General features: G+C 39.6%; 2 protein-coding genes and 5 pseudogenes across 2 annotated transcripts; 4 read left to right on the top strand and 3 right to left on the bottom strand.

Moving 5' to 3' along the window:
* The first annotated feature begins 42 nt into the window (after positions 1-42).
* On the top strand, positions 43-882 carry LOC124027048 (annotated as a pseudogene).
* Positions 883-3,643: 2,761 nt separating this feature from the next.
* On the bottom strand, positions 3,644-4,521 carry LOC124027046 (hemoglobin embryonic subunit alpha-like). Its single transcript, XM_046339606.1, has 3 exons — positions 4,379-4,521; positions 4,063-4,270; positions 3,644-3,876 (listed from the first exon to the last, which is right to left on the bottom strand). The coding sequence occupies exons 1-3, from the start codon at positions 4,471-4,473 to the stop codon at positions 3,748-3,750; spliced, it is 432 nt and encodes a 143-aa protein (XP_046195562.1). The 5' UTR covers positions 4,474-4,521; the 3' UTR covers positions 3,644-3,747.
* Positions 4,522-5,724: 1,203 nt separating this feature from the next.
* Positions 5,725-6,574, top strand: LOC124027054 (annotated as a pseudogene).
* A 2,616-nt stretch (positions 6,575-9,190) lies between these two features.
* LOC124027045 (hemoglobin embryonic subunit alpha-like) lies at positions 9,191-10,139 on the bottom strand. Its single transcript, XM_046339605.1, has 3 exons — positions 9,926-10,139; positions 9,610-9,817; positions 9,191-9,423 (listed from the first exon to the last, which is right to left on the bottom strand). The coding sequence occupies exons 1-3, from the start codon at positions 10,018-10,020 to the stop codon at positions 9,295-9,297; spliced, it is 432 nt and encodes a 143-aa protein (XP_046195561.1). The 5' UTR covers positions 10,021-10,139; the 3' UTR covers positions 9,191-9,294.
* Positions 10,140-11,418: 1,279 nt separating this feature from the next.
* LOC124027047 lies at positions 11,419-12,268 on the top strand (annotated as a pseudogene).
* Positions 12,269-14,904: 2,636 nt separating this feature from the next.
* Positions 14,905-15,769, bottom strand: LOC124027055 (annotated as a pseudogene).
* A 1,205-nt stretch (positions 15,770-16,974) lies between these two features.
* On the top strand, positions 16,975-17,937 carry LOC124027056 (annotated as a pseudogene).
* Positions 17,938-19,021: the final 1,084 nt, after the last annotated feature.

Raw genomic sequence — 19,021 nt, 5'->3', positions numbered from 1 at the left:
AAACGCTGCTCAAACAAAGTATAAGTGCACAGGGTTCCTTAACCTCCATTAAGAACCCTGTCAAAGCAACCTCATAGCCAGCAACATGGTTGAGTGGACAGACTTTGAGCGCGCCACAATCCAAAGCATCTTCTCAAAGATGGACTACGATGACGTGGGCCCCGCGGCTCTTTCCAGGTAGGCTACCTTTAATACCCTATTTGATGTCAGCGTTATGGTGCCTTCAACACTGTTGCCGACAAATGATTGGAATTAGTCATGTTGTTAACGCTTTTCAAGACGGGTTATTATTTGACATATCCGCGTAAAACGACAAAACAATTTATTTATGTGCATTGAGTGTATGCATATATCACATTTGTGTAATTATTGACTGTTAATTAATTATACAGGTGTCTGGTTGTGTACCCCTGGACCCAGAGGTATTTCGGTAACTTTGGAAACCTGTACAACGCCGCTGCCATCCAGGGAAACCCAATGGTCGCCGCTCACGGAAAGACCGTCCTGCGCGGACTGGACCGGGCTGTCAAGAACATGGATGACATCAAGGCCACCTACGCAGAGCTGAGCGTGCTGCACTCCGAGAAATTGCGCGTGGATCCAGACAACTTCCGGGTAAATTGAAATGTTCTACTTCACACAATGTACTTGCCTATCTATGGTGTGGCATAGATGGTGTGGCAGAATGCGTTTTCTTACAATGGTGTGGCAGAATGCGTATTCTTACTTGTCCATTTGCTCCTTTCTTTTGCAGCTGCTGGCTGACTGCCTTACTATTGTCGTTGCTGCGAGAATGGGTGCTGACTTCACCGCTGATGTCCAGGGCGCTTTCCAGAAGTTCCTGGCCGTCGTGGTGAGCTCCTGGGCAGACAGTACCACTAGAGCCCCTCCACTCCGAGACGGAAGACCACCAGAGGACCAACAAGCCCGGAGGACCAACAAGCTAAGAGAACAAACAAGCGCAGATCATTTGTTTAGAGGCACATGTTGTTCCTTCTACTAAAGCAAATAAAATCTTCCGCAAATATCTTTTATCTGTGCTTTATTTTCTTGCATGAACATCAATATGGTTAATCAGATATTGATAATGTGCAATATATAAAAATATTTAGCAAATAACTAAAATATTTGCTAATTAACCACACTGACATGTTACATTAGCTGTGCATGAACAAACCAATGCAACTAATAAATACAACCGTGTGTTTAATGGTGCAGAATTGATACTATGCGTTTCAATGATATCAGGACTGCAATGATTAATTCCTGTTTAAACACAATCATCTCCTTCATAAAATTTGAAGATAACTTTTCATAACAGATCTGGTATTCAATGTTAGGTTAATGTATTAGTCTGGCAAGAAATTGTTGATTGGTTGAGAGTTTAAACCTAGACTCCTAGTTGCTACAGTTGAAATCGGAAGTTTACATACACTTATGTTGGAGTCATTAAAACTCGTTAACAAACTATAGTCTTGGCAAGTCGGTTAGGACATCTACTTTGTGCATGACACAAGTAATTTTTCCAACAATTGTTTACAGACAGATTAGTTCACTTATAATTCACTCTCAGAAGTTTACATACACTAAGTTGACTGCATTTAAACAGTTTGGAAAATTCAGCAAATGATGTCATGGCTTTAGAAGCTTCTGATAGGCTAACTGATATAATTTGAGTCAATTGGAGGTGTACCTGTGGATTGATTTCAAGGCCGACCTTCAAACTCAGTGCCTCTTTGCTTCACATCATGGGAGAATCGAAAGAAATCAGCCAAGACCTCAGAATTTTTTTTAGAGCTCCACAAGTCTGGTTCATCATTGGGAGCAATTTCCAAATGCCTGAATGTACCACGTTCATCTGTACGAACAAGAGTACGCAAGTATAAACCCCACGGTACCACGCAGCCGTCATACCGCTCAGGAAGGAGACGCGTTCTGTCTCCTAGAGATGAACGAACATTGCTGCGAAAAGTGCAAATCAATCACAGAACAAAAGCACCGTGTGGACCTTGAGGACCTTGTGAAGATGCTGTAGGAAATAGGGGGAGACTTGCAAGCCGAAGAGCACCACCCCAACCGTGAAGCACGGGGTGGCAGCATCATGTTGTGGGGTGCTTTGCTGCAGGAGGGACTGGTGCACTTCATAAAATAGATGGCATTATGAGGAGGCAAATTGTGTGGATATATTGAAGAAACATCTCAAGACATCAGTCAGGAAGTTAAAGTTTGGTTGCAAATGGGTCTTCCAAATGGACAATGACCCCAAGCATACTTCCAACGTTGTGGAAAAATGGCTTAAGGACAACAAAGTCAAGGTATTGGAGTGGCCATTACAAAGCCTCAATCTTATAGAAAATGTGTGGGTAGAACTGAAAAAGTGTGTGCGAGAAAGGAGGCCTACGAACCTGACTCATTTACATTCCTCTGTCAGGAGGAATGGGCCAAAATTCACCCAACTTATTGTGGGAAGCTTGAGGAAGGCTACCCAAAACGTTTGACCCACGTTAAACAATTTAAAGGCAATGCTACCAAATACTAATTGAATGTACAGTATGTAAACTTCTGACCCACTGGGAATGTGAGGAAATAAATAAAAGCTGAAATAAATAATTCTCTCTACTATTAGTCTGACATTAAAAAAGACAGGGAATTTTAACTTGGATTAAATGTCAGGAATTGTGAAAACTGAGTTTAAATGTATTTGGCTAAGGTGTATGTAAACTTCCGACTTCAACTGTATATCTATTTTGAGAATTAATAATATATACCCATTGATTCTTAAAGAATATAACTTATAAATACCTCATGAGATCAGTTCAACTGTCGTACCCCATTAGAACCCAAGATATACGCTTGTTTTACTAATTTACTCTGATCGCAAAAAAATTCAATGTAAAACGACACTGCATAGCCTGTAAACATGGTTAAAACTATAATTTTTATATCATGGATAGTCAGTCCTTGCATCAATAGCTCTGTCTACGATTTTGAGAGTGGTCACATCTCTCTATGCCCACCCCGCAGCTTTTTACCAAAACAGACCATGACTACTTTTTCATTGTTTCAACTAAGGATTCTAGCTTTATCCAGATCAACATGAGATACATTTTTGTTTATTAATAGCAATAAATCAGTTAGTCAAAAGAACCCTATAAAATACAAAATACATTCATCAGAGGCACCTCCTGTCCTTGACAACTTTGAGTTTAGGACATTGTATTTTATAAATACTACCAATCCATTCATAATATATACATAGTCCTAATTAACCTAATTATCTAATATATATAACTTTGTTATATCAAATCGTTTTTTCCATTGTGTTTATGTGGTCCTATGTCAAATAGTTTGTTCAATCTAGTTCTAAGTTCTAAGCGAGCCATTTGATTGATCTATAGGCTACTATTTCGACTTTGTTCCCCTTCTCTGATTTCATTTATTTACTTCTAAACTTTTACTGCTAACTTCTCTAAGCACCGCTTTGTGTGGAAATGTTTTGCATATAGTTTCCATTTTCTTTATGAATACCTTTTTGACTTTCGATGTCTTTCAGACTTGCAAACAGCAACTTATTTAATCATATCAGGTCCTGTGCTCTACAAAACAACGAATTAAAAACCAAAGTAAAGACCAAAAAACGTAATTATGTGCGTTTTGACATTTAATTATACTTTAGAACAATACAGAGCTGAGCACAGTGCTGATCAATGCTGCAATCCGTCTGGTCTGATGCCTTCTGTCCACATCTTATCGGTACTTCTCAGACAGAGCCCGGCCCACCGCTGCCAGGAACTTGTCCATGGCCACATGAGCTTCGGGGTTGAAATCATTGGGGAACAAGATAGCCAGCACCACCAAGATGTTGTGGGACAGGATCTACAGGACGAAAGGAATGGACATTAGTACGCTACATGTTTTAATAGGATATTTTATTTAATAATCTACGTTGTCCATTTTACTGTAAAGAGTACCCGATATATTTTAAATGCATTTTAACTATACATTTTCACTTGGTGTCAACGGTAAACAAATTATTATAAATAATGCTGTGACTGTCCTGACCTTGAAGTTGGCGGGATCGACACGCAGCGTGAAGGCATGCAGCTCGCTGAGGGCGAGGAGACCTGCGCTGATGTCGTCGATGCTGGCCACGGCTAAACTGATGCCTCCCATGATGGTCCCACCGTGCTTCCTGACTGGGGCAGAACCGGGGCTCAGGTCCTTCCAGTGGGAGAAGTAGGTCTTGGTTTGGGGGTACACAACCAGCGTCCTGCACCGGAAGAAAAAAACATGTCACGAAAGATGGAACACTAACACCAAACAGTCTACATTTTTACTTCAAAAACAGCTATAAGATTAGCAGCACGACAGCCATTACCTAGACAGAGCATCGCAGCCGATGTCTTCAGCTTTGCCGGCCACCTTGGCCCAGAAGGCCTTGACCATTTTCTTGTCCTTAGCGGTGAGACTCATGGTTGTAGTTAAAGACGATGCTGGAGTCGAAGTTCAGTGATGAGCTCTTACAAACGAAGACTTTTATATTAGCCGCGAGCCCCACCCAATGCAGACCCACCTCCAAGATAAACAAGATACAACATGTATTTTGTTCATGTTCAATAGGCACAATCCCTCTCAAGTTATTACAATTCTTTGCTTATTTTACTGGACAAAAACACAAGTTGGTACAATCCTCCATACAAGACGTACAAAGACATTGTTAGCACCTTTTGAGCAGCACACAATATCAAACATAAAACACACAGTGTAGAGATGGATAAAAATATATATATACATGTTTATGACAGTCATTGAAGTCTACGAAGTTTTTAGTATTAGAGATGTGTTGAGAGGTTTTTAATGCTGGTAGTATTCACAAGGGAGTCGGTCATTTCCCATATTTTATTTCAGTACAAAATAACTCAATATTCGTTTATTTATTTATCACTCTGGCTTTATGATATTTACCCAATAAAGAGAAGTCTAATTGTATTGTCATTAGCTAAATCGCCTGTATCATAAGTAAGAAATAGAAGCCTGTATTCAGAAATATCGAAAAGTTGACAGTAGAGATGCATTACCCCCAAATAGACTGGAATAGTGCAACTATACAAATAAATATTAAATGGGTTTGACCATACTAGCGCAGAATGAACATAGAGGTGAAATATCCATTCATTTGTTTAGAAATGTATTACAAAGATAAAAATGTCGTAATATCTTAATAGGCTATTTAATATATCTTAGTAATATATTAATATCGTAGTTATATCGTACTAATATCTGACTATAGGCATACACAGAGATAGTTGAAAAATGTTTCTCAAAGTAATTGAATCCCCAAGAAGTGTAACTAATGTGCAATAGGTCTATATCTTCAGATAGTAGGCATATTACACATGTATTTGCATGTGTTGAGAATGGTATATTTCCACACTGTTTGGGGCTTATTTTTGTTAATATTTCTAATAATGTAATAATTGGTATGTAACCTAATACTTAAATGAATGATTTCCTCATGGATTTTAGGACAATGTATTCTTTTCAAATGGCTTTTAAACATATATGGTAAACAGTAAAACTTCACATTATTATCTCAGTAAAATCTGTGACTTTTGGCTTATACAGCCCCTTACCATGACCCCACCCATCGCTGTCTTTAGGAGGAGCGACCCGATCCTTTTAAAAACGCTGCTCAAGCGAAGACAAAGTGTAAATGATTCGTTAGCCTCTGCGAAAGAAACTTCAACAGCTAGCAACATGGTTCAGTGGACAGACTTTGAGCGCGCCACCATTCAGAGCGTCTTTGAGAAGATGGACTACGATGACGTTGGGCCCGCGGCTCTCTCCAGGTAGTGCGTTTAAAACTGTGGTCTACAAATTATTGGAATTAGTCATGTTATTATACTGTTATTATAATATTATGCGCTTGTTATTATGACTTTCAAGACGAAGTCGTATTTGTGACAAGCATGTAATTAACGCGTAATTGACATCTCCAAATTACACATTAATTGATTTCCGTAAGATATGTGTGTATGCAGATATCACGTTTGTGTCATTCTTAACGGTTTATTATTTCTACAGGTGTCTGGTTGTGTACCCCTGGACCCAGAGGTATTTCGGTAACTTCGGAAACCTGTACAACGCCGCTGCCATCCAGGGAAACCCAATGGTCGCCGCTCACGGAAAGACCGTCCTGCGCGGACTGGACCGGGCTGTCAAGAACATGGATGACATCAAGGCCACCTACGCAGAGCTGAGCGTGCTGCACTCCGAGAAATTGCGCGTGGATCCAGACAACTTCCGGGTAAATTGAAATGTTCTACTTCACACAATGTACTTGCCTATCTATGGTGTGGCATAGATGGTGTGGCAGAATGCGTTTTCTTACAATGGTGTGGCAGAATGCGTTTTCTTACTTGTCCATTTGCTCCTTTCTTTTGCAGCTGCTGGCTGACTGCCTTACTATTGTCGTTGCTGCGAGAATGGGTGCTGACTTCACCGCTGATGTCCAGGGCGCTTTCCAGAAGTTCCTGGCCGTCGTGGTGAGCTCCTGGGCAGACAGTACCACTAGAGCCCCTCCACTCCGAGACGGAAGACCACCAGAGGACCAACAAGCCCGGAGGACCAACAAGCTAAGAGAACAAACAAGCGCAGATCATTTGTTTAGAGGCACATGTTGTTCCTTCTACTAAAGCAAATAAAATCTTCCGCAAATATCTTTTATCTGTGCTTTATTTTCTTGCATGAACATCAATATGGTTAATCAGATATTGATAATGTGCAATATATAAAAATATTTAGCAAATAACTAAAATATTTGCTAATTAACCACACTGACATGTTACATTAGCTGTGCATGAACAAACCAATGCAACTAATAAATACAACCGTGTGTTTAATGGTGCAGAATTGATACTATGCGTTTCAATGATATCAGGACTGCAATGATTAATTCCTGTTTAAACACAATCATCTCCTTCATAAAATTTGAAGATAACTTTTCATAACAGATCTGGTATTCAATGTTAGGTTAATGTATTAGTCTGGCAAGAAATTGTTGATTGGTTGAGAGTTTAAACCTAGACTCCCTAGTTGCTACAGTTGAAATCGGAAGTTTACATACACTTATGTTGGAGTCATTAAAACTCGTTAACAAACTATAGTCTTGGCAAGTTGGTTAGGACATCTACTTTGTGCATGACACAAGTAATTTTTCCAACAATTGTTTACAGACAGATTAGTTCACTTATAATTCACTCTCAGAAGTTTACATACACTAAGTTGACTGCATTTAAACAGTTTGGAAAATTCCAGCAAATGATGTCATGGCTTTAGAAGCTTCTGATAGGCTAACTGATATAATTTGAGTCAATTGGAGGTGTACCTGTGGATTGATTTCAAGGCCGACCTTCAAACTCAGTGCCTCTTTGCTTCACATCATGGGAGAATCGAAAGAAATCAGCCAAGACCTCAGAATTTTTTTTTAGAGCTCCACAAGTCTGGTTCATCCTTGGGAGCAATTTCCAAATGCCTGAATGTACCACGTTCATCTGTACGAACAAGAGTACGCAAGTATAAACCCCACGGTACCACGCAGCCGTCATACCGCTCAGGAAGGAGACGCGTTCTGTCTCCTAGAGATGAACGAACATTGCTGCGAAAAGTGCAAATCAATCACAGAACAAAAGCACCTTGTGGACCTTGAGGACCTTGTGAAGATGCTGTAGGAAATAGGGGAGACTTGCAAGCCGAAGAGCACCACCCCAACCGTGAAGCACGGGGGTGCTCATGTTGTGGGGGTGCTTTGCTGCAGGAGGGACTGGTGCACTTCATAAAATAGATGGCATTATGAGGGAGGAAAATTGTGTGGATATATTGAAGAAACATCTCAAGACATCAGTCAGGAAGTTAAAGTTTGGTTGCAAATGGGTCTTCCAAATGGACAATGACCCCAAGCATACTTCCAACGTTGTGGAAAAATGGCTTAAGGACAACAAAGTCAAGGTATTGGAGTGGCCATTACAAAGCCTCAATCTTATAGAAAATGTGTGGGTAGAACTGAAAAAGTGTGTGCGAGAAAGGAGGCCTACGAACCTGACTCATTTACATTCCTCTGTCAGGAGGAATGGGCCAAAATTCACCCAACTTATTGTGGGAAGCTTGAGGAAGGCTACCCAAAACGTTTGACCCACGTTAAACAATTTAAAGGCAATGCTACCAAATACTAATTGAATGTACAGTATGTAAACTTCTGACCCACTGGGAATGTGAGGAAATAAATAAAAGCTGAAATAAATAATTCTCTCTACTATTAGTCTGACATTAAAAAAGACAGGGAATTTTAACTTGGATTAAATGTCAGGAATTGTGAAAACTGAGTTTAAATGTATTTGGCTAAGGTGTATGTAAACTTCCGACTTCAACTGTATATCTATTTTGAGAATTAATAATATATACCCATTGATTCTTAAAGAATATAACTTATAAATGCCTCATGAGATCAGTTCAACTGTCGTACCCCATTAGAACCCAAGATATACGCTTGTTTTACTAATTTACTCTGATCGCAAAAAAATTCAATGTAAAACGACACTGCATAGCCTGTAAACATGGTTAAAACTATAATTTTTATATCATGGATAGTCAGTCCTTGCATCAATAGCTCTGTCTACGATTTTGAGAGTGGTCACATCTCTCTATGCCCACCCCGCAGCTTTTTACCAAAACAGACCATGACTACTTTTTCATTGTTTCAACTAAGGATTCTAGCTTTATCCAGATCAACATGAGATAAATTTTTGTTTATTAATTAACCTAATTATCTAATATATATAACTTTGTTATATCAAATCGTTTTTTCCATTGTGTTTATGTGGTCCTATGTCAAATAGTTTGTTCAATCTAGTTCTAAGTTCTAAGCGAGCCATTTGATTGATCTATAGGCTACTATTTCGACTTTGTTCCCCTTCTCTGATTTCATTTATTTACTTCTAAACTTTTACTGCTAACTTCTCTAAGCACCGCTTTGTGTGGAAATGTTTTGCATATAGTTTCCATTTTCTTTATGAATACCTTTTTGACTTTCGATGTCTTTCAGACTTGCAAACAGCAACTTATTTAATCATATCAGGTCCTGTGCTCTACAAAACAACGAATTAAAAACCAAAGTAAAGACCAAAAAACGTAATTATGTGCGTTTTGACATTTAATTATACTTTAGAACAATACAGAGCTGAGCACAGTGCTGATCAATGCTGCAATCCGTCTGGTCTGATGCCTTCTGTCCACATCTTATCGGTACTTCTCAGACAGAGCCCGGCCCACCGCTGCCAGGAACTTGTCCATGGCCACATGAGCTTCGGGGTTGAAATCATTGGGGAACAAGATAGCCAGCACCACCAAGATGTTGTGGGACAGGATCTACAGGACGAAAGGAATGGACATTAGTACGCTACATGTTTTAATAGGATATTTTATTTAATAATCTACGTTGTCCATTTTACTGTAAAGAGTACCCGATATATTTTAAATGCATTTTAACTATACATTTTCACTTGGTGTCAACGGTAAACAAATTATTATAAATAATGCTGTGACTGTCCTGACCTTGAAGTTGGCGGGATCGACACGCAGCGTGAAGGCATGCAGCTCGCTGAGGGCGAGGAGACCTGCGCTGATGTCGTCGATGCTGGCCACGGCTAAACTGATGCCTCCCATGATGGTCCCACCGTGCTTCCTGACTGGGGCAGAACCGGGGCTCAGGTCCTTCCAGTGGGAGAAGTAGGTCTTGGTTTGGGGGTACACAACCAGCGTCCTGCACCGGAAGAAAAAAACATGTCACGAAAGATGGAACACTAACACCAAACAGTCTACATTTTTACTTCAAAAACAGCTATAAGATTAGCAGCACGACAGCCATTACCTAGACAGAGCATCGCAGCCGATGTCTTCAGCTTTGCCGGCCACCTTGGCCCAGAAGGCCTTGACCATTTTCTTGTCCTTAGCGGTGAGACTCATGGTTGTAGTTAAAGACGATGCTGGAGTCGAAGTTCAGTGATGAGCTCTTACAAACGAAGACTTTTTATATTAGCCGCGAGCCCCACCCAATGCAGACCCACCTCCAAGATAAACAAGATACAACATGTATTTTGTTCATGTTCAATAGGCACAATCCCTCTCAAGTTATTACAATTCTTTGCTTATTTTACTGGACAAAAACACAAGTTGGTACAATCCTCCATACAAGACGTACAAAGACATTGTTAGCACCTTTTGAGCAGCACACAATATCAAACATAAAACACACAGTGTAGAGATGGATAAAAATATATATATACATGTTTATGACAGTCATTGAAGTCTACGAAGTTTTTAGTATTAGAGATGTGTTGAGAGGTTTTTTAATGCTGGTAGTTTTCACAAGGGAGTCGGTCATTTCCCATATTTTATTTCAGTACAAAATTATTCAATATTCATTTATTTATTTATCACTCTGGCTTTATGATATTTAACCAATAAAGAGAAGTCTAATTGTATTGTCATTAGCTAAATTGCCTGTATCATAAGTAAGAAATAGAAGCCTGTATTCAGAAATATCGAAAAGTTGACAGTAGAGATGCATTACCCCCAAATAGACTGGAATAGTGCAACTATAAAAATACATATTAAATGGGTTTGACCTTACTAGCGCAGAATGAACGTAGCTCAGTTGGTAGAGCATGGCGCTTGTAACGCCAGGGTAGTGGGTTCGATCCCCGGGACCACCCATACGTAGAATGTATGCACACATGACTGTAAGTCGCTTTGGATAAAAGCGTCTGCTAAATGGCATATATTATTATTATATTAGGTGAAATATCCATTCATTTGTTTAGAAATGTATTACAAAGATAAAAATGTCGTAATATCTTAATAGGCTATTTAATATATCTTAGTAATATATTAATATCGTAGTTATATCGTACTAATATCTGACTATAGGCATACACAGAGATAGTTGAAAAATGTTTCTCAAAGTAATTGAATCCCCAAGAAGTGTAACTAATGTGCAATAGGTCTATATCTTCAGATAGTAGGCATATTACACATGTATTTGCATGTGTTGAGAATGGTATATTTCCACACTGTTTGGGGCTTATTTTTGTTAATATTTCTAATAATGTAATAATTGGTATGTAACCTAATACTTAAATGAATGATTTCCTCATGGATTTTAGGACAATGTATTCTTTTCAAATGGCTTTTAAACATATATGGTAAACAGTAAAACTTCACATTATTATCTCAGTAAAATCTGTGACTTTTGGCTTATACAGCCCCTTACCATGACCCCACCCATCGCTGTCTTTAGGGAGGAGCGACCCGATCCTTTTAAAAACGCTGCTCAAGCGAAGACAAAGTGTAAATGATTCGTTAGCCTCTGCGAAAGAAACTTCAACAGCTAGCAACATGGTTCAGTGGACAGACTTTGAGCGCGCCACCATTCAGAGCGTCTTTGAGAAGATGGACTACGATGACGTTGGGCCCGCGGCTCTCTCCAGGTAGTGCGTTTAAAACTGTGGTCTACAAATTATTGGAATTAGTCATGTTATTATACTGTTATTATATTATTATGCGCTTGTTATTATGACTTTCAAGACGAAGTCGTATTTGTGACAAGCATGTAATTAACGCGTAATTGACATCTCCAAATTACACATTAATTGATTTCCGTAAGATATGTGTGTATGCAGATATCACGTTTGTGTCAGTCTTAACGGTTTATTATTTCTACAGGTGTCTGGTTGTGTACCCCTGGACCCAGAGGTATTTCGGTAACTTCGGAAACCTGTACAACGCCGCTGCCATCCAGGGAAACCCAATGGTCGCCGCTCACGGAAAGACCGTCCTGCGCGGACTGGACCGGGCTGTCAAGAACATGGATGACATCAAGGCCACCTACGCAGAGCTGAGCGTGCTGCACTCCGAGAAATTGCGCGTGGATCCAGACAACTTCCGGGTAAATTGAAATGTTCTACTTCACACAATGTACTTGCCTATCTATGGTGTGGCATAGATGGTGTGGCAGAATGCGTTTTCTTACAATGGTGTGGCAGAATGCGTTTTCTTACTTGTCCATTTGCTCCTTTCTTTTGCAGCTGCTGGCTGACTGCCTTACTATTGTCGTTGCTGCGAGAATGGGTGCTGACTTCACCGCTGATGTCCAGGGCGCTTTCCAGAAGTTCCTGGCCGTCGTGGTGAGCTCCTGGGCAGACAGTACCACTAGAGCCCCTCCACTCCGAGACGGAAGACCACCAGAGGACCAACAAGCCCGGAGGACCAACAAGCTAAGAGAACAAACAAGCGCAGATCATTTGTTTAGAGGCACATGTTGTTCCTTCTACTAAAGCAAATAAAATCTTCCGCAAATATCTTTTATCTGTGCTTTATTTTCTTGCATGAACATCAATATGGTTAATCAGATATTGATAATGTGCAATATATAAAAATATTTAGCAAATAACTAAAATATTTGCTAATTAACCACACTGACATGTTACATTAGCTGTGCATGAACAAACCAATGCAACTAATAAATACAACCGTGTGTTTAATGGTGCAGAATTGATACTATGCGTTTCAATGATATCAGGACTGCAATGATTAATTCCTGTTTAAACACAATCATCTCCTTCATAAAATTTGAAGATAACTTTTCATAACAGATCTGGTATTCAATGTTAGGTTAATGTATTAGTCTGGCAAGAAATTGTTGATTGGTTGAGAGTTTAAACCTAGACTCCCTAGTTGCTACAGTTGAAATCGGAAGTTTACATACACTTATGTTGGAGTCATTAAAACTCGTTAACAAACTATAGTCTTGGCAAGTCGGTTAGGACATCTACTTTGTGCATGACACAAGTAATTTTTCCAACAATTGTTTACAGACAGATTAGTTCACTTATAATTCACTCTCAGAAGTTTACATACACTAAGTTGACTGCATTTAAACAGTTTGGAAAATTCCAGCAAATGATGTCATGGCTTTAGAAGCTTCTGATAGGCTAACTGATATAATTTGAGTCAATTGGAGGTGTACCTGTGGATTGATTTCAAGGCCGACCTTCAAACTCAGTGCCTCTTTGCTTCACATCATGGGAGAATCGAAAGAAATCAGCCAAGACCTCAGAATTTTTTTTTTTAGAGCTCCACAAGTCTGGTTCATCCTTGGGAGCAATTTCCAAATGCCTGAATGTACCACGTTCATCTGTACGAACAAGAGTACGCAAGTATAAACCCCACGGTACCACGCAGCCGTCATACCGCTCAGGAAGGAGACGCGTTCTGTCTCCTAGAGATGAACGAACATTGCTGCGAAAAGTGCAAATCAATCACAGAACAAAAGCACCTTGTGGACCTTGAGGACCTTGTGAAGATGCTGTAGGAAATAGGGGGAGACTTGCAAGCCGAAGAGCACCACCCCAACCGTGAAGCACGGGGGTGGCAGCATCATGTTGTGGGGGTGCTTTGCTGCAGGAGGGACTGGTGCACTTCATAAAATAGATGGCATTATGAGGGAGGAAAATTGTGTGGATATATTGAAGAAACATCTCAAGACATCAGTCAGGAAGTTAAAGTTTGGTTGCAAATGGGTCTTCCAAATGGACAATGACCCCAAGCATACTTCCAACGTTGTGGAAAAATGGCTTAAGGACAACAAAGTCAAGGTATTGGAGTGGCCATTACAAAGCCTCAATCTTATAGAAAATGTGTGGGTAGAACTGAAAAAGTGTGTGCGAGAAAGGAGGCCTACGAACCTGACTCATTTACATTCCTCTGTCAGGAGGAATGGGCCAAAATTCACCCAACTTATTGTGGGAAGCTTGAGGAAGGCTACCCAAAACGTTTGACCCACGTTAAACAATTTAAAGGCAATGCTACCAAATACTAATTGAATGTACAGTATGTAAACTTCTGACCCACTGGGAATGTGAGGAAATAAATAAAAGCTGAAATAAATAATTTTCTCTACTATTAGTCTGACATTAAAAAAGACAGGGAATTTTAACTTGGATTAAATGTCAGGAATTGTGAAAACTGAGTTTAAATGTATTTGGCTAAGGTGTATGTAAACTTCCGACTTCAACTGTATATCTATTTTGAGAATTAATAATATATACCCATTGATTCTTAAAGAATATAACTTATAAATGCCTCATGAGATCAGTTCAACTGTCGTACCCCATTAGAACCCAAGATATACGCTTGTTTTACTAATTTACTCTGATCGCAAAAAAAATCAATGTAAAACGACACTGCATAGCCTGTAAACATGGTTAAAACTATAATTTTTATATCATGGATAGTCAGTCCTTGCATCAATAGCTCTGTCTACGATTTTGAGAGTGGTCACATCTCTCTATGCCCACCCCGCAGCTTTTTACCAAAACAGACCATGACTACTTTTTCATTGTTTCAACTAAGGATTCTAGCTTTATCCAGATCAACATGAGATACATTTTTGTTTATTAATTAACCTAATTATCTAATATATATAACTTTGTTATATCAAATCGTTTTTTCCATTGTGTTTATGTGGTCCTATGTCAAATAGTTTGTTCAATCTAGTTCTAAGTTCTAAGCGAGCCATTTGATTGATCTATAGGCTACTATTTCGACTTTGTTCCCCTTCTCTGATTTCATTTATTTACTTCTAAACTTTTACTGCTAACTTCTCTAAGCACCGCTTTGTGTGGAAATGTTTTGCATATAGTTTCCATTTTCTTTATGAATACCTTTTTGACTTTCGATGTCTTTCAGACTTGCAAACAGCAACTTATTTAATCATATCAGGTCCTGTGCTCTACAAAACAACGAATTAAAAACCAAAGTAAAGACCAAAAAACGTAATTATGTGCGTTTTGACATTTAATTATACTTTAGAACAATACAGAGCTGAGCACAGTGCTGATCAATGCTGCAATCCGTCTGGTCTGATGCCTTCTGTCCACATCTTATCGGTACTTCTCAGACAGAGCCCGGCCCACCGCTGCCAGGAACTTGTCCATGGCCACATGAGCTTCGGGGTTGAAATCATTGGGAACAAGATAGCCAGCACCACCAAGATGTTGTGGGACAGGATCTACAGGACGAAAGGAATGGACATTAGTACGCTACATGTTTTAATAGGATATTTTATTTAATAATCTACGTTGTCCATTTTACTGTAAAGAGTACCCGATATATTTTAAATGCATTTTAACTATACATTTTCACTTGGTGTCAACGGTAAACAAATTATTATAAATAATGCTGTGACTGTCCTGACCTTGAAGTTGGCGGGATCGACACGCAGCGTGAAGGCATGCAGCTCGCTGAGGGCGAGGAGACCTGCGCTGATGTCGTCGATGCTGGCCACGGCTAAACTGATGCCTCCCATGATGGTCCCACCGTGCTTCCTGACTGGGGCAGAACCGGGGCTCAGGTCCTTCCAGTGGGAGAAGTAGGTCTTGGTTTGGGGGTACACAACCAGCGTCCTGCACCGGAAGAAAAAAACATGTCACGAAAGATGGAACACTAACACCAAACAGTCTACATTTTTACTTCAAAAACAGCTATAAGATTAGCAGCACGACAGCCATTACCTAGACAGAGCATCGCAGCCGATGTCTTCAGCTTTGCCGGCCACCTTGGCCCAGAAGGCCTTGACCATTTTCTTGTCCTTAGCGGTGAGACTCATGGTTGTAGTTAAAGACGATGCTGGAGTCGAAGTTCAGTGATGAGCTCTTACAAACGAAGACTTTTATATTAGCCGCGAGCCCCACCCAATGCAGACCCACCTCCAAGATAAACAAGATACAACATGTATTTTGTTCATGTTCAATAGGCACAATCCCTCTCAAGTTATTACAATTCTTTGCTTATTTTACTGGACAAAAACACAAGTTGGTACAATCCTCCATACAAGACGTACAAAGACATTGTTAGCACCTTTTGAGCAGCACACAATATCAAACATAAAACACACAGTGTAGAGATGGATAAAAATATATATATACATGTTTATGACAGTCATTGAAGTCTACGAAGTTTTTAGTATTAGAGATGTGTTGAGAGGTTTTTTAATGCTGGTAGTTTTCACAAGGGAGTCGGTCATTTCCCATATTTTATTTCAGTACAAAATAACTCAATATTCGTTTATTTATTTATCACTCTGGCTTTATGATATTTACCCAATAAAGAGAAGTCTAATTGTATTGTCATTAGCTAAATCGCCTGTATCAGAAGTAAGAAATAGAAGCCTGTATTCAGAAATATCGAAAAGTTGACAGTAGAGATGCATTACCCCCAAATAGACTGGAATAGTGCAACTATACAAATAAATATTAAATGGGTTTGACCATACTAGCGCAGAATGAACATAGAGGTGAAATATCCATTCATTTGTTTAGAAATGTATTACAAAGATAAAAATGTCGTAATATCTTAATAGGCTATTTAATATATCTTAGTAATATATTAATATCGTAGTTATATCGTACTAATATCTGACTATAGGCATACACAGAGATAGTTGAAAAATGTTTCTCAAAGTAATTGAATCCCCAAGAAGTGTAACTAATGTGCAATAGGTCTATATCTTCAGATAGTAGGCATATTACACATGTATTTGCATGTGTTGAGAATGGTATATTTCCACACTGTTTGGGGCTTATTTTTGTTAATATTTCTAATAATGTAATAATTGGTATGTAACCTAATACTTAAATGAATGATTTCCTCATGGATTTTAGGACAATGTATTCTTTTCAAATGGCTTTTAAACATATATGGTAAACAGTAAAACTTCACATTATTATCTCAGTAAAATCTGTGACTTTTGGCTTATACAGCCCCTTACCATGACCCCACCCATCGCTGTCTTTAGGGAGGAGCGACCCGATCCTTTTAAAAACGCTGCTCAAGCGAAGACAAAGTGTAAATGATTCGTTAGCCTCTGCGAAAGAAACTTCAACAGCTAGCAACATGGTTCAGTGGACAGACTTTGAGCGCGCCACCATTCAGAGCGTCTTTGAGAAGATGGACTACGATGACGTTGGGCCCGCGGCTCTCTCCAGGTAGTGCGTTTAAAACTGTGGTCTACAAATTATTGGAATTAGTCATGTTATTATACTGTTATTATATTATTATGCGCTTGTTATTATGACTTTCAAGACGAAGTCGTATTTGTGACAAGCATGTAATTAACGCGTAATTGACATCTCCAAATTACACATTAATTGATTTCCGTAAGATATGTGTGTATGCAGATATCACGTTTGTGTCATTCTTAACGGTTTATTATTTCTACAGGTGTCTGGTTGTGTACCCCTGGACCCAGAGGTATTTCGGTAACTTCGGAAACCTGTACAACGCCGCTGCCATCCAGGGAAATCCAATGGTCGCCGCTCACGGAAAGACCGTCCTGCGCGGACTGGACCGGGCTGTCAAGAACATGGATGACATCAAGGCCACCTACGCAGAGCTGAGCGTGCTGCACTCCGAGAAATTGCGCGTGGATCCAGACAACTTCCGGGTAAATTGAAATGTTCTACTTCACACAATGTACTTGCCTATCTATGGTGTGGCATAGATGGTGTGGCAGAATGCGTTTTCTTACAATGTTGTGGCAGAATGCGTTTTCTTACTTGTCCATTTGCTCCTTTCTTTTGCAGCTGCTGGCTGACTGCCTTACTATTGTCGTTGCTGCGAGAATGGGTGCTGACTTCACCGCTGATGTCCAGGGCGCTTTCAGAAGTTCCTGGCCGTCGTGGTGAGCTCCCTGGGCAGACAGTACCACTAGAGCCCCTCCACTCCGAGACGGAAGACCACCAGAGGACCAACAAGCCCGGAGGACCAACAAGCTAAGAGAACAAACAAGCGCAGATCATTTGTTTAGAGGCACATGTTGTTCCTTCTACTAAAGCAAATAAAATCTTCCGCAAATATCTTTTATCTGTGCTTTATTTTCTTGCATGAACATCAATATGGTTAATCAGATATTGATAATGTGCAATATATAAAAATATTTAGCAAATAACTAAAATATTTGCTAATTAACCACACTGACATGTTACATTAGCTGTGCATGAACAAACCAATGCAACTAATAAATACAACCGTGTGTTTAATGGTGCAGAATTGATACTATGCGTTTCAATGATATCAGGACTGCAATGATTAATTCCTGTTTAAACACAATCATCTCCTTCATAAAATTTGAAGATAACTTTTCATAACAGATCTGGTATTCAATGTTAGGTTAATGTATTAGTCTGGCAAGAAATTGTTGATTGGTTGAGAGTTTAAACCTAGACTCCCTAGTTGCTACAGTTGAAATCGGAAGTTTACATACACTTATGTTGGAGTCATTAAAACTCGTTAACAAACTATAGTCTTGGCAAGTCGGTTAGGACATCTACTTTGTGCATGACACAAGTAATTTTTCCAACAATTGTTTACAGACAGATTAGTTCACTTATAATTCACTCTCAGAAGTTTACATACACTAAGTTGACTGCATTTAAACAGTTTGGAAAATTCCAGCAAATGATGTCATGGCTTTAGAAGCTTCTGATAGGCTAACTGATATAATTTGAGTCAATTGGAGGTGTACCTGTGGATTGATTTCAAGGCCGACCTTCAAACTCAGTGCCTCTTTGCTTCACATCATGGGAGAATCGAAAGAAATCAGCCAAGACCTCAGAATTTTTTTTTTTAGAGCTCCACAAGTCTGGTTCATCCTTGGGAGCAATTTCCAAATGCCTGAATGTACCACGTTCATCTGTACGAACAAGAGTACGCAAGTATAAACCCCACGGTACCACGCAGCCGTCATACCGCTCAGGAAGGAGACGCGTTCTGTCTCCTAGAGATGAACGAACATTGCTGCGAAAAGTGCAAATCAATCACAGAACAAAAGCACCTTGTGGACCTTGAGGACCTTGTGAAGATGCTGTAGGAAATAGGAGGAGACTTGCAAGCCGAAGAGCACCACCCC

The sequence above is a fragment of the Oncorhynchus gorbuscha genome, unplaced genomic scaffold (genome assembly GCF_021184085.1).
Source record: "Oncorhynchus gorbuscha isolate QuinsamMale2020 ecotype Even-year unplaced genomic scaffold, OgorEven_v1.0 Un_scaffold_2915, whole genome shotgun sequence".
Lineage (NCBI taxonomy): Eukaryota > Metazoa > Chordata > Actinopteri > Salmoniformes > Salmonidae > Oncorhynchus > Oncorhynchus gorbuscha.
This window is presented reverse-complemented; position numbering and strand designations above follow the sequence as displayed.